This window comes from Aquarana catesbeiana, linkage group LG02 (assembly GCF_042186555.1).
Source record: "Aquarana catesbeiana isolate 2022-GZ linkage group LG02, ASM4218655v1, whole genome shotgun sequence".
Lineage (NCBI taxonomy): Eukaryota > Metazoa > Chordata > Amphibia > Anura > Ranidae > Aquarana > Aquarana catesbeiana.
The window spans coordinates 197,068,028-197,083,018 of record NC_133325.1 but is presented as its reverse complement, the minus strand read 5'-3'; the positions used below and the strand labels follow the sequence as shown (position 1 = coordinate 197,083,018).

Sequence of the window (14,991 nt, the reverse complement as noted above, 5' to 3'; positions counted from 1 at the left end):
TTTCCTAATCAAGTCCAATCAGTATAATCAAACACAGCTGGACTCAAATGAAGGTGTAGAACCATCTCAAGGATGATCAGAAGAAATGGACAGCACCCGAGTTAAATATATGAGTGTCACAGCAAAAGGTCTGAATACTTAGGACCATGTGATATTTCAGTTTTTCTTTTTTAATAAATCTGCAAAAATATCAACAATTCTGTGTTTTTCTGTCAATATGGGGTGCTGTGTGTACATTAATGAGGAAAAAAATGAACTTAAATGATTTTAGCAAATGGCTGCAATATAACAAAGAGTGAAAAATTTAAGGGGGTCTGAAGACTTTCCGTCCCCACTGTAAATCATTGGTCAGGACCTGCTGACCAACTTGTGCTGTACCAAATCACAACACAGATGGGGTGGTGGGCACACGCACGCACACCCTCTACCAAGAAAGCCCGGACCACGTACATCTAAGTGATGCAAAGCAGAGCGGCCGCCCTGTCTCTGGTATCTAGCACAAAATCCCAGACTGTACTCCCGTAGAAATGACTGTACAGTCTGACGGGAACAAAAGGTTCCACTCCAACACTGTTTGCAGGTACTCTATTCCTCCTCACAAAATGCCAAAGCACCTGGCTCCCAACTTAGAATTCCCCAAGCAGGGGCAAGGTTAGCTGTAGAGTATTGCACCTGGCTGATTCTCTCCTATAGGGATTGGGGGTGGATAAATTGAGGTCACTCAGTCCCTTGTAAGTCCTGCAGTACATGCAGTGACTTCTTAACAGTTCTCCTGCTGAACAGATCCAAATGGCTCCCCTCTGGATCCTGGACTCTCCCCCCACATGGCCAGGCTCCAGAATATTTATGGACCATCTCTCCACCTTGTGGACCATCCTCACTCATGGATTAGTAGAGATCCCATAAATTCCAGAAGCCAGGGGGAGGCGACAGAGTCTCAGCCCTCAGAGCCTGGCAGAAACCATAAACAACCCAATTAACCCTGGCTCTACTGGCAACAGTAGAAACAAAATTTACCTACACTATCTACGCTATGTACACAGGGGCTGCTACACTTGAATGGAATCAAATGTGTTTACTGTTTGTATGTTTGTTATTTGTCTTTATATGGTTTGCTGACATTTTGTTAATATTTCTCCTCTTGGTCTCGGTACTGTAACGGTCTTCTTATTTGGGTCTTGGATTTAAAATGTTAATATGCCCTGCCTTACAGGCCTTTCCATTGAGGCAGACAGCAGGGATCAAGTCCTTTTAAACTGCAGGAATATTGGACCAGATGAGCTAAGGATAGAAGGTTTCTTCTTGAACGTGCCAGACCTCATTGCCCACATTTGGATAATGGACCCATCCAGGGGCGGACTGACCATTGAGCCACTCGGGCACTGCCCGAGGGCCCTGGGCCACTAGGGGGCCCCATCAGGGTTGCCAGCCTCAGTAAAACCAGGGACAGTATGTATAAATGTGTGTTTTTTGTACATTTGTCTGTGTATACTATGTGTACATGTATGTGTATACTGTGTGATTGTATACTGTTTGTGTGTATACTGTGTGGCCCCATAATCTCTGATTGACTGGGGGCCCCATAATCTCCTATTGCCCGGGGGCCCCATGAGTTATCAGTCCGCCCCTGGACCCATCACAAGTTTAGTCATTTGTTTTTACTGGTAGGAGCCTGACTGGAGCCACTTACAAATAGTAACAGAGGATCGTTCCTTGAAATGCTGCCGACAGCTTCTGCTGCGAGGAGCGGGAATGCGGCCTGGCCGGCCCACACCCAAATCGGAGGCCTCCCAGGGGGGAGCGAGCGTAGTCCTTGCACTTTTCCTATTCCTCAAGAACCTTTACCTGCCGCTTTGCATTATCCCTGCCAGACGGGGGAACCTGTTCCTACACTATCCACTGGCATAAAGGGTGCCAGACATGGGAGTCAAGTCTTAAATAGACACTGTCCTGACCCAAGATGGCTGCTAAGGTCACTTGAGGCGCCAGCATCCAATCGGACAGCTGTCTCCCCTAGTGACCATAGGAATTTATAGAGGAACCAAGTTCCTTAAGACTTCCTTCACCCTTCTGTATTATCACTTCGGTTGAGTGCTACCTACAGTGGGGAGTACAGACTGCACCTGCCTACAAGCTTCTGCTGCCTGCCTTTATAACAAGAGCCAGTCTTGCTATACTACAGGCTGGTATGGATTACATGGACAAGGAACGGTGGGGCTCTCATTGTGAATGACTACCTGTTTATTCAGTTGTATGTATCCCAGCTGTGATTTTCCTCAACTCCAGCTGCCTGTTGTGGGGATGATTGCAGTGAAGTTCTTCATGTCTATGTCAGTTATGTAAAGAAAAAAGGAGGAAAAAAGAGAAAAGGAGGGTTTGGGTTCCTGGAGGACTGGGCCGACTTCTCAGTCGGTAACCGGTACTATAGAAGGGACGGACTGCACCTAAATGAGGAGGGTGCAGATCTGCTGGGAATGAAGATGGCCAAAAAGTTAGAGGGGTTTTTAAACTAGGCGAGGGGGGGGAGGGTCCAGAGACAGTGATAGCCAGCGCGGAAGATATTCCAGAGGGTAGTATTGGGGGCATTAGTGGTAGGTTAACCAAAGCACAAAAACACAAGGTGAGTATAGTAGCAAGTCCAAGTTGCAATCTTGAAACACCCAATACGAGGACAATATGCGACCAGTCTAAACTATGTGGCATGTTCACCAATGCCAGGAGCCTGGCGGACAAGATGGGTGAACTAGAGATACTGTTGTACAAGGAGGATTTGGATTTTGTTTGAATTTCAGAGACCTGGTTCAACAGCTCTCATGATTGGCTGGCAAACATTCAAGGGTATACCCTATACCGCAAGGATAGAGAGGGTAAAAAAGGGGGAGGGGTATGCCTATATATCAAGAATAATGTACAAGTGAATGTGAGAGATGACATCACTGAGGGGGCTAGGGAGGAGGTGGAATCTTTATGGGTAGAGCTCCAAAGGGATGAAGCTAAGGGGAAAATAATACTGGGAGTATGCTATAGGCCCCCTAACCTGAGGGAGGAAGTGGAGACGGATCTCCTATCACAAATTGGATTAGCAGCAAGGATGGGAAGTGTTATCATAATGGGGGATTTTAATTATCCAGACATAGACTGGGCGGAGGGAACCGCGCATTCATTTAAGGCTCGCCAGTTCCTTAGTGTCTTGCAGGACAATTTTATGGGTCAGATGGTAGACGCACCAACTAGAAATAAAACATTACTAGATCTACTGATTACCAACAATACAGACCTGATAACAGATGTGGAAATACGGGGCAATTTAGGTAACAGCGATCACAGGTCAATTAGTTTCAGTATAAATCACACAAATAGGAGACATGAAGGGAACACAAAGACACTGAATTTCAAAAGAGCCAACTTCCCTAAACTACAAACCTTGCTAAAAGGCATAAATTGGGATAAAATATTAGGAACAAAGAATACGGAGGAGAGATGGGTTTGCTTTAAGAGCATATTAAATAAGGGCATTAGCCAATGTATCCCATTGGGTAATAAATTTAAAAGAGCGAACAAACATCCTGGATGGCTTAACTCCAATGTAATAATGCATATAAAAGCAAAGGAGAAGGCCTTCAAAAAATACAAGGTTGAGGGATCATCCACAGCATTCAGAATTTATAAAGAATGCAATAAGAAATGTAAGGGTGCAATTAGGATGGCTAAGATAGAACATGAAAGACACATAGCGGAGGAGAGCAAAAAAAATCCCAAGAAATTCTTTAAGTATGTAAACAGTAAAAAAGGGAGGACAGACCATATTGGCCCCATAAAGAATGAGGAAGGACATCTGGTTACAAAGGATGGGGAGATGGCAAAGGTATTGAATTTATTCTTCTCCTCAGTCTTCACGAGTGAATCGGGGGGCTTCAATAACCAAAACTGCAGTGTTTATCCTCATGACACAACACAGGAAGCACCTACATGGTTAACAGAGGACGGAATTAAAATTAGACTTGAGAAACTTAACATTAATAAATCACCGGGACCAGATGGCTTGCATCCGAGGGTACTTAGGGAACTCAGTCAGGTGATTGCCAGACCATTGTTCCTAATTTTTACAGACAGTCTATTGACTGGAATGGTACCAGCTGATTGGAGAAAAGCCAATGTAGCACCAATATTTAAAAAGGGCCCAAAAAACATCCCTGGGAATTACAGACCAGTTAGCCTAACATCAATAGTATGTAAACTCTTGGAGGGGATGATAAGGGACTATATACAAGATTTTAGTAATAAGAATGATATCATTAGCAGTAATCAGCATGGATTCATGAAGAATCGTTCTTGCCAAACCAATCTTTTAACCTTCTATGAGGAGGTGAGTTGCCATCTAGATAAAGGAAGGCCCGTAGACGTGGTGTATCTGGATTTTGCAAAAGCATTTGACACAGTTCCCCATAAACGTTTACTGTACAAAATAAGGTGCGTTGGCATGGACCATAGGGTGAGTACATGGATTGAAAACTGGCTACAAGGGCGTGTTCAGAGGGTGGTGATAAATGGGGAGTACTCAGAATGGTCAGGGGTGGGTAGTGGGGTTCCCCAGGGTTCTGTGCTGGGACCAATCCTATTTAATTTGTTTATAAACGACCTGGAGGATGAGATAAACAGTTCAATCTCTGTATTTGCAGATGATACTAAGCTAAGCAGGGCAATAACTTCTCCGCAGGATGTGGAAATCTTGCAAAAAGACCTGAACAAACTAATGGGGTGGGCGACTACATGGCAAATGAGGTTCAATGTAGAAAAATGTAAAATAATGCATTTGGGTGGCAAAAATATGAATGCAATCTATACACTGGGGGGAGAACCTCTGGGGGAATCTAGGATGGAAAAGGACTTGGGGGTCCTAGTAGATGATAGGCTCAGCAATGACATGCAATGCCAAGCTGCTGCTAATAAAGCAAACAGAATATTGGCATGCATTAAAAGGGGGATCAACTGCAGAGATAAAACGATAATTCTCCCGCTCTACAAGACTCTGGTCCGCCCGCACCTGGAGTATGCTGTCCAGTTCTGGGCACCAGTCCTCAGGAGGGACGTACTGGAAATGGAGCGAGTACAAAGAAGGGCAACAAAGCTAATAAAGGGTCTGGAGGATCTTAGTTATGAGGAAAGGTTGCGAGCACTGAACTTATTCTCTCTGGAGAAGAGACGCTTGAGAGGGGATATGATTTCAATTTACAAATACTGTACTGGTGACCCCACAATAGGGATAAAACTTTTTCGCAGAAGAGAGTTTAATAAGACTCGTGGCCACTCATTACAATTAGAAGAAAAGAGGTTTAACCTTAAACTACGTAGAGGGTTCTTTACTGTAAGAGCGGCAAGGATGTGGAATTCCCTTCCACAGGCGGTGGTCTCAGCGGGGAGCATTGATAGCTTCAAGAAACTATTAGATAATCACCTGAATGACCGCAACATACAGGGATATGTAATGTAATACTGACACATAATCACACACATAGGTTGGACTTGATGGACTTGTGTCTTTTTTCAACCTCACCTACTATCACCGCTACTCCTGATCAGCCTAGGTGAATAAACGATAAGGCTAGGTTCACACATATGCAAATTGGATGCATTTTGAACTGCATCCAATTCGCATGACATGTGAAAGAACATTACTTTCTATTGTGCCTGTTCACGTATATCCGGTGCAGCCAGGGTGCGGATTTAGTGCGAATTGAAAACAAGTCCTGTCAGTTTTCTGAGCAATGCAGTCCTTCTCGGGTGCGAATTCAGGCCCATTGACTTCTATGGGAACGCTTCTGAATCGCACATGTCATTCAGTTTTGAACAGGATAAAATCCTGACCTGATCCTGATGTAAACCTGACCTGATACTGATGCAATCCTGACTAAAAACTGACCTGAAATGCTGCACAACTACTTTGTCAACTAGCTGTGAAAATGGAGCTTCAATTCGCACCACACAGGTGTGAACCCAGCCTAAGGAGCGGCCTCAGCCTACATGTCTCCACCACACCACATACCCTGATGCATTTATCCCTGGCCACCGGGGCTTAGTCATGGCACCTCATGCTATAGGACACAGGGATATACTTTCACCGTTGCTTTGAGCGATGCCAAGAGCTACAGCATATAACAGGCCACTCTGTCTGTTATGTGGTTTCAAAAATATAGAGACACCAAGGACTAGTTTACTTGCTTCAAAACATCACTTTGGACACGCTTTGTTAAAGCTCTCTTGAATACCAGTCATAGTCATAGGCTTCGATGAGCCTTTGGTGGGTCTTCTGTGAGGCTTCGAGGGGCTTCGATGAGGTTTCAGTGCGGCTTCAGTGGGGCTATAAGCAAGCTTTGTCATAGACTTATATGGAGGCTTTGAAGACGTTTTGAAGCACCACTAAAGCTACATGGGGTATAAATTTGGAAGCAAAGCTGAAGCAAAGTAAAAGCCAGGTGTAAACAGGACTGTAAGCTAACCATTTTATTTAGTTACAGGATCTTTGACTAGTGTTCCGAGAGCTTTAACAAAGCCTCTCCGAAGCTGTGTTTTGAAGCAAGTGTAAACTAGCCGTTAGTTTGTGTTGAAGCCAAAGCAAGTATAAATGAGCCCCAATGGTTTCAGTGGGTTAGTAGGGCATTGTAAATTTGGAGAGTTCCCTTACCATACAACAAAAACAGTTACTGCAGGTAGGATAGGTGGGGAGCGGTGGTGTAATTAATTTTGGTGCAATTCATTAGGGTGCAATGGTCTTCCACGACACTGACTCTGGCTTGATTACCTAGCTAAGCTTGTAAATTCCAAAATCAATCTATTAAATGTTAATTTCCATCCTGCTGCCAGTCAGAAAAGCCTGAGAAATTCAAGATTATTGTCAATTATGTATACCAAAACTATTCTTATAATGCAGTTCTATTAAAAAAAAACCCCAAAAAGGAGTGAATTATAATACAGTATCCATGTTCTCCTGTACTACTTACTCTTCTCTTAGAGTGTTCAGGGCTTTAATATCTTCAGAATTATGAAGTGTTGGTGGAGAGTCATCACTATATTTTTTTTTAAATTCTTGTTCTTTAACTTCATTTTTATCTTCAGCTTCCTTTGTTAAAATCTCAATTTTTCCATCAGTTTCCTCTGGTGTATGGGTCTTGATGGTATCCATAATCATGAATTGAAATAGTTTCTGGCTTTTCAAACAACAAAATAGCTGGTGGCAAAAATACATACAGTTTATGTTTAGAACAACAAATTAAAATTTACATTACAGCAGCAGACAAAGTATAATGTGTCCCTCTTCAGACACAGCAGCTGTCACAAGAACTTCAAGGAAATAATCACATCAACACGATACTGAATTGATATAGTTTCTGGTTTTCCACTCAACAAAATAACCGGGGGCAAAAAAAAAGACAACGCACAATAATGATTATGTTTAGGACAACAAATTAAAAAGGTACTTCATGGCAAAATGAGTCCCTCTCCAGAAACAGCAGTCTAGAGGATGTCAAGCAAATAATCACATGAACAAAACTCCTCCTGCAAAATAACGGATCCATCCAGACAATCTCTTGTGTCACCTCGCCAGTCATTAGATACAGTAGAGGAATAAGAGACAAATCTAAGTAAACAGCTCAGACACAGGGAAAAATTGTTTTACGTACTTAGTACACATGGTTTGTTATTGCATTATTCGGGTTTTAAGAACATTTGTTAACTAATCCTAATCACATACCCTATATTGTCAAAAGGATTGGGACACCTGCCTTTACACACACATACTATAATGGCATATAGTATGAACTAGTATGAACTATAATGGCATTCCAGTCTTAGTCCGTAGGGTTCAATATTGAGTTGGCCCACCCAATGACCTCAGTCATGACCTCAACCCAATAGAACACCTTTGGGGTGAATTAGAATAGAGACTGTGAGCCAGGCCTTCTCGTCCAACATCAGTGCCTCACCTAACAAATGCTTCTGGAAGAATGGTCAAACATTCCCATAGACACACTCCTAAACCTTGTGGACAGCCTTCCCAGAAGAGTTGAAGCCGTCATAGCTGCAAAGGGTGGGCCAACTTAATATTGGACCCTGTGGACGAAGACTGGAATGCCATAAAAGTTCATGTATGTGTGTAAAGGCAGGCATCCCAATACTTTTGACAATATAGTGTATATAGCATGATGGAGAGTTTTTCTTCTCATATGTATTTTGTCAGCTGCAACCTTTTGGAGAATTAACTGCTTGCTGACCGCCAGCCGTCAATTGACGGCCAGGCGGCGCAGCTCTCGTGGCGCGCGGGCGTCATATGACAGCCTCGCTTTCCCAGGCCACCAGGGGGCGCGCGATTGCCGTGTCACTAAGCACCGGTGCGCGTGCCCGGTGCCCGCGATGTCCTCCGGGCACCCGCGATTACCGGTAACACAGCAGGACCGTGGATCTGTGTGTAAACACACAGATCCACGGTCCTGTCAGAGGAGAGGAGACCGATGGTGTGTTCCCAGTACAGAGGAACACCGATCGGTCTCCTTCCCTAGTGAGTCCCCACCCCCTACAGTTAGAATCACTCCCTAGCAAACACAGTTAACCCCTCGATCACCACCTAGTGTTAACCTCTTCCCTGCCTGTCACATTTATACAGTAATCAATGCATTTTTATAGCACGGATTGCTGTATAAATGTGAATGGTCCCAAATATGTGTCAAAAGTGTCCTATATGTCCGCCGCAATATCGCAGTCACGATAAAAATCGCAGATCGCCGCCATTACTAGTAAAAAAAAATTAAAATGTTATAAATCTATCTCCTATTTTGTAGACGCTATAACTTTTGCGCAAACCAATCTATATACGCTTATTGTGATTTTTTTACCAAAAATATGTACAAGAATACATATCGGCCTAAACTGAGAAAAAATTTGTTTTAAAGAAAAAAAAATTGGATATTTATTATCGCAAAAGGTAAAAATTATTGTTTTTTTGTAAACTTGTCACTCTTCTTTTGTTTATAGCGCAAAAAATAAAAACCGCAGAGGTGATCAAATACCACTAAAAGAAAGCGCTATTTGTGGGGAAAAAATGATAACAATTTCATTTGGGTACAGTGTTGTATGACCGCGCAATTGTCATTCAAAATGTGACAGCGCTGAAAGCTGAAAAATGACTTGGGCAGGAAGGGGGCGAAAATGCACTGTATTGAAGTGGTTAAAGTTTGACCAACGAAAGTAGCAAATAGCAACGGTTCTAAACTGTATACCGAAAACGACCATAAGGCCGGGTTCACACTGGTACGACACGACAGTAGTACCACTTTGGATCCGACTTTGCCCTGCAACTTGAAGTCCGACATGCGTCCCGCTTCAATGAACAGGATCCGACTTTGATCCCAGACAATACCATGCACTGTCTGGTATGAATCTTTAAGGGAAACTCCACGCAAAATGTTAAAAAAAAACAGCATGGGTTCCCCTTCAAGACCATACCAGGCCCTTCGGTCTGGTATGGATTCTCAGGGGAACCCCCACGCAGAAAAAAATGCCCCCAAAATCCATACCAGACCTCTATCCAAGCACACAGCCTGGCAGGTCAGGAAAGGGGGTGGCCCAAAGCACCCACCCCATATTGAGGGCATTCGGCCTTGTACGGTTCAGGGGGGGGGGGGGGGCGCTCGTCCCCACCCCCTTTCCTGACCTGCCGGGCTGTGTGCTCCGATAAGGGTCTGGTATGAATTTTGGGGGGACCCATACTGGTTCCCCTTAAAATCCATACCAGACCGAAGGGCCTGGTATGCTCTTGGAGGGGGAACCCATGCCCGTTTTTTTTTTTTTATTTGGCGTGGAGTTCCCCTTCAAGATCAGAGCACAAGTCGCATGCCAAAGTCGGATCAGTCAAGACGGCGATCCGACCTTTATTTGACTTCAGTTATATTCAATAGGCTGAAGTAGGATCAAAGTCAGACCAAAGTAGTGCAGGGAGCATTTTCAAAGCCGGACCGACTTGTGTCGGACCAGTTAAGACGGCTCTCATAGGAAAACATTGATTTTCACATGTCATGCGACATGAGCTCCCAATGTCGGAGTGTTGGTCGTACCAGTGTGAACCCGGCCTTATACAATTTTAACGCAACAACGACCCATTTAAATAATTTATGGTTTACAGATTTCCAGCCCTCCAACAGATGAATGTGGATGAATTCAGGAAAATTGAATTGGTATGTGGCCCCTTCGCCTCTTTAGCACATGATAGTTGCCCCGGTATGGACCAAAAGGAAAGTTCTACTTCCATGATGCAGCTGGGGTTTTTTATATTTTAAAAAAGCGATCTTGTCAATCAGCATAGTGTAGTAAGAGATGACAAAAATACATACAGCATTTTTAAGAAAGTCTCCATTTTACCCATTCCCTATGCATGGGACACTTAGGCCTCATGCACACGGGCATAAAAAAGGCTGCTTTTACAGATGTACAACATATTCTTTTATGCCTCTAAATGCAGTTCTATGTTAGCCTATGAGGCCATGCACAACAATCTTTTAGATCAGTATTTTAAGAGCATTTAGAGGCATAACAAAAAATGCACCCAAGCTGTGTTCAGAGAGGTGCTCATAAGCATAATTTACATGCTTGAATGCATATAAACATGTGTGAGTGTATTCCAATGGCCAGAAAAAATGTATATTCTAGCCAGTAGAATGCTGTTATGCTCAACACCATACACACATAAATACACACACATATGCAACATTAGAGGCCTTTTTCTGCCAAGTTCTGGAAGAAAAATTCCAGCGTATTTAGAGCATAAATTCAATTCATATGCCCATGTGAATGGGGCCTTAATGCCCTTGGGTGGCAATGCTCAAGGTTTTGTCACTTTTTTTTTGTAAATTGACCAAGTTCTTGAGGGGTTATATTGCAAAGGGAGTTGGCTTGGGGGTTGTCTATTCCTTATACACAAGTCTAAATACCACAGCCCAAACTGGAATAGGTTAGTCTTGTAACAGAGAGCTGCCATTAGGAATGCGTCTGTCTGATTACATGGCCATGCTGTATGAACAGCAGGGGGGGGCTCATTGGTGAAACAGCATCTTTAGTTAAGTATTCTTGTCATATTTTCTTTATCCGTATCTGTATCTTTCATTCTCTTTAACCACTTCAATACAGGGCACTTCCCCACCCTTCCTGCCCAGGAAAATTTTCAGCTTTCAGCACTGTCACATTTTGAATGACAATTGCGCGGTCATACAACACTGTACCCAAACTAAAGTTTTATCATTTTCCTCCCACAAATGAGCTTTCTTTTGGTGGTATTTGATCATCACTGGGATTTTTATTTTTTGCTAAACAAACTAAAAAAAGTTTTTCTTTGTTCCTGTTATAAAATTTTGTTTTCTCCTTAACTGACGGACACTGCTGAGGCTGCACTGATGGGCACTGATAAGGCAGCACTGATAAGGTGGCACTGATGGGCACTGATGAGGAGGCACTAATATGTAGAATTGATGGGCACTGATAGGCGGCACTGATGGGCACCGATAGGCGGCACTGATATGCAGCACTGATAGGCACTGATAGGTGGCACTTATGGGCACTGATAAGCAGCACTGATGGGCACTGACAGATGGCACTGATGGGCTCTAATAGATGGCACTGATAGGCAGCACTGACAATGAGGTACTGATTGGCATCTGACATGGGCACTGACAGGCATTACTGAGGGGCACTGATTGGCACTTTGATGGGCACTTATTGGCAGCTGTGGTGGCACCTCTGATGGGGGCTGAGCTGATAATCAATGCGCTGATTATCAGCTCAGAGCCCCCCTCTGACAGGGAGAGCCAACGATCGGCTCTCCATGTCAGCGTGAACCAAGGAAAGCTGTTTAGCGGCACTTCCTGGTTACACGCTGTGATCAGTCTACATCAGAGGCTCTTTACCTAGATCGGAGTTGCGGTGTGTCAGACTGACACACCACAACACAGATCGCCGTGCTGCGTGCCCCTGCTGGCACGCAATCGCGGCTTATCCTGCTGGACGTCATATGACGCCCAGTCAGGATAACAGAACCACGGCCCAGCCATCATTCTGCTATAGGCCGGGCGGGAAGTGGTTAACCGGTTCCCGACTGGCGCACGCCGATGTACGTCGGCAGAATGGCACGGCTGGGCAAATGGGCGTACCTGCACGTCCATTTGAATTCCCCGCCATGCCATTGCGTGCATGCCGCCGGAGGCGCGCACGCGCCGGCCTGGAGCTCCGTGAGTCAGGTCACGGGTCCTGCGGACTCGATCGCCGCGGGGATACCCGCAATCGGCTCACGGAGAGGACGAACGGGGAGATGCTGATGTAAGCAGCATCTCCCCGTTCTGCCTAGTGACAAGTGTCACTGATCACAGCTCCCTGTCATCGGGAGCTGTGATCAGAGTAATGACAATGCTAGCCCATCCCCCTACAGTTAGTAATCACTCCCCTAGGACACACTTAACCCCTCCTCGCCCCCTAGTGGTTAACCCCTTCACTGCCAGTGTCATTTACACAGTAATCAGTGCATTTTTAATCGCACTGATCACTGTATAAATAACAATGGTCCCAAAAATGTGTCAAAAATGTCCGACATGTCCGCCATAACGTTGCAGTCACAATAAAAATCGCTGATCGCCGCCATTACTAGTAAAAAAAAAATTATTAATAAAAATGCCATAAAACTATCCCCTATTTAGTAAACGATATAACTTTTGCGCAAACCAATCAATAAACGCTTATTGCGATTTTTTTTTTATCAAAAATATGTAGAAAAATACGTATCGGCCTAAACTGAGGAAAAAAAATGTTTTTTTATATATTTTTGGGGGATATTTATTATAGCAAAATGTAAAAAATAATGTGTTTTTTTCAAAATTGTCGCTCTTCTTTTATTTATAGCGCAAAAAATAAAAATCGCAGAGGCGATAAAATACCACCAAAAGAAAGCTCTATTTGTGGGGAAAAAAGGACGTCAATTTTGTTTGGGAGCCACGTCGCACGACCGCGCAATTGTCAGTTAAAGCGACGCAGTGCCGAATCACAAAAAACGCTCTGGTCAGGAAGGGGGTAAAATCTTCCGGGGCTAAAGCGGTTAATAAATGTTAAACTTTTAAGTATTTGCATGATCTCTCTTTGCAAATATCAAACACAACTCCAAAAAATGTGACAAAACACTCAATTACTGTATATATGGATACTGTATTAATGGACAAGCAGCATTGTCACCCTAAGCAGTTCTACTAAATCAAACCATGAACAACTCCCCTCTTCTCATTTTCATACTATAGGGGAAGGGGTTCTGTTGTCCTGAGAGATAACTAATTACAGTATAACTGATAAGACTGCAGATTTTTTCTTCTTGTTCTGCGATTATATGGAGTCAGGGCAGAATCCTAGCCTGACCTGCACCCTCAGTGGAATACGCTGAATGGGGGACATAGATGCTGCTGGAATGGAGACTCTAAAGTCAACTTAGGTTCAAGGGCAAGGAGCATTAATTGACAAGTTATCAGTTGACAAGATTTATGGCAGGAACAACATGTCTTTTTTGCACTTATTGAACGGATAACAAAATGCCTTAAATTATATAGTTAAAAGACCAAAATGGACTAAATAAGAAATGTTTTTTGTTAGGGTTTACATACAATAAAAAAGTCTGTTTTGGTGAGTTGGCTAGATATGATTTGAACCCCTTTGATAAGCTATTGCTCTGATGATAAAAACAAATCAATAAAATTCCTGCTTAATCCCAATAAAATTGCCTGCTGCCTGACATTGGCACACAGTTTGATCTCATCTCACGGATAGTGAACTTGAGTGAAACCTGTGATGAGAGGAACATGAAGTTTGTCCTTGCAGGTATCTACAGTAATTCTAAAACTGCTAGTTGTGGGCTGCATACTGATCCTCTTGCAATATTACTTTAATTACTGGATCAGATAAGGATTTATAAATTCTCTCTGACTTTTCTGATCTGCATAATTGCTCCAAGTTTGTGACTTGGGAAGCGTTAAATTCAAAGGGTCAGCATTAAAACCAGTGAACTAGAAGAAGCAAAACAATGGAAGCTCCAATATTTCTTTTATGATGGGATTATTGTAACCTGGCATAGTCTGCCCACCTGTAGCCATCTTTGTTAACTATGACATATCTAAACACAAATGGCTGTCTTGAGTGACTGTTCATGTTTGGAATATGGTTCCAAAGCACAAATTCCAGCACTGCTTTATCTAACCTGTGCAATTATTCATCTAATAAACCACGCCACAGGTTTTGGCTTCTGCAGCTACTGTAGTTCACAGTGCTAGTTTGTTGCCTAACCTGGCTAATAAGGGCAATTTCAGATAGTCCCCATCTATGGACACCTTGATGCTTTAGTTTCCATTGCTTGTAGAATGGAAATAATTGAGGTACCCATAAATATAAGAGGGTAGTTGAAAGATTCCTCCAGCATGCATCATTCTATAGAACAATCACACCATAAATGTGCACAATCACACCAGAAAAGCATGTACTTTTATGCCCTGTGCAAACAATCCAAGCACCAGGTTTATTTCAGGGGAACAATATTGGCAGTCAGCTGCGGTCATCCATTCTGATAGATTTTTGCCCCAAGATTGGTTAAATCAGAATTTTTGCACAGAAGAGGAATAGCCCATAGGCATATGATTGTTTTTAGCTGGATGGGGTGACAATCATTTTATGCCTTGGGTACCTACAGTGCAACCTCCGCTGATGATTGTCAAATGCAGTATACACCAAGAGGTATATGATGATATCATTCCCTTGAGAATATCTTGTGACCTGTGACGCAACGCGTCGGGAGGAGGAGCCAGTGACGTCAGCCACGAGTGTACAGCTACTCAGACGGGCTGTGAGGAGGAGTTGAGCCTGACTGCCTTACACGATGTTATACCAGTGAATGCACGTGAGTGTATCAGCTGTAGACAGCTGACA

At 43.5% G+C, this 14,991-nt stretch overlaps 1 protein-coding gene across 2 annotated transcripts in view; it reads right to left on the bottom strand.

Annotated features, from left to right (window-relative positions):
• Window positions 1-14,991, bottom strand: part of ERICH6B (glutamate rich 6B) — a 277,532-nt gene that overhangs the window by 119,179 nt on the left and 143,362 nt on the right. For both annotated transcript variants that reach the window (XM_073614158.1, XM_073614159.1), the window contains exon 8: window positions 6,999-7,225. In XM_073614158.1, coding sequence (XP_073470259.1) covers window positions 6,999-7,225 — 227 coding nt within the window. The remainder of the gene's footprint in view (window positions 1-6,998; window positions 7,226-14,991) is intronic.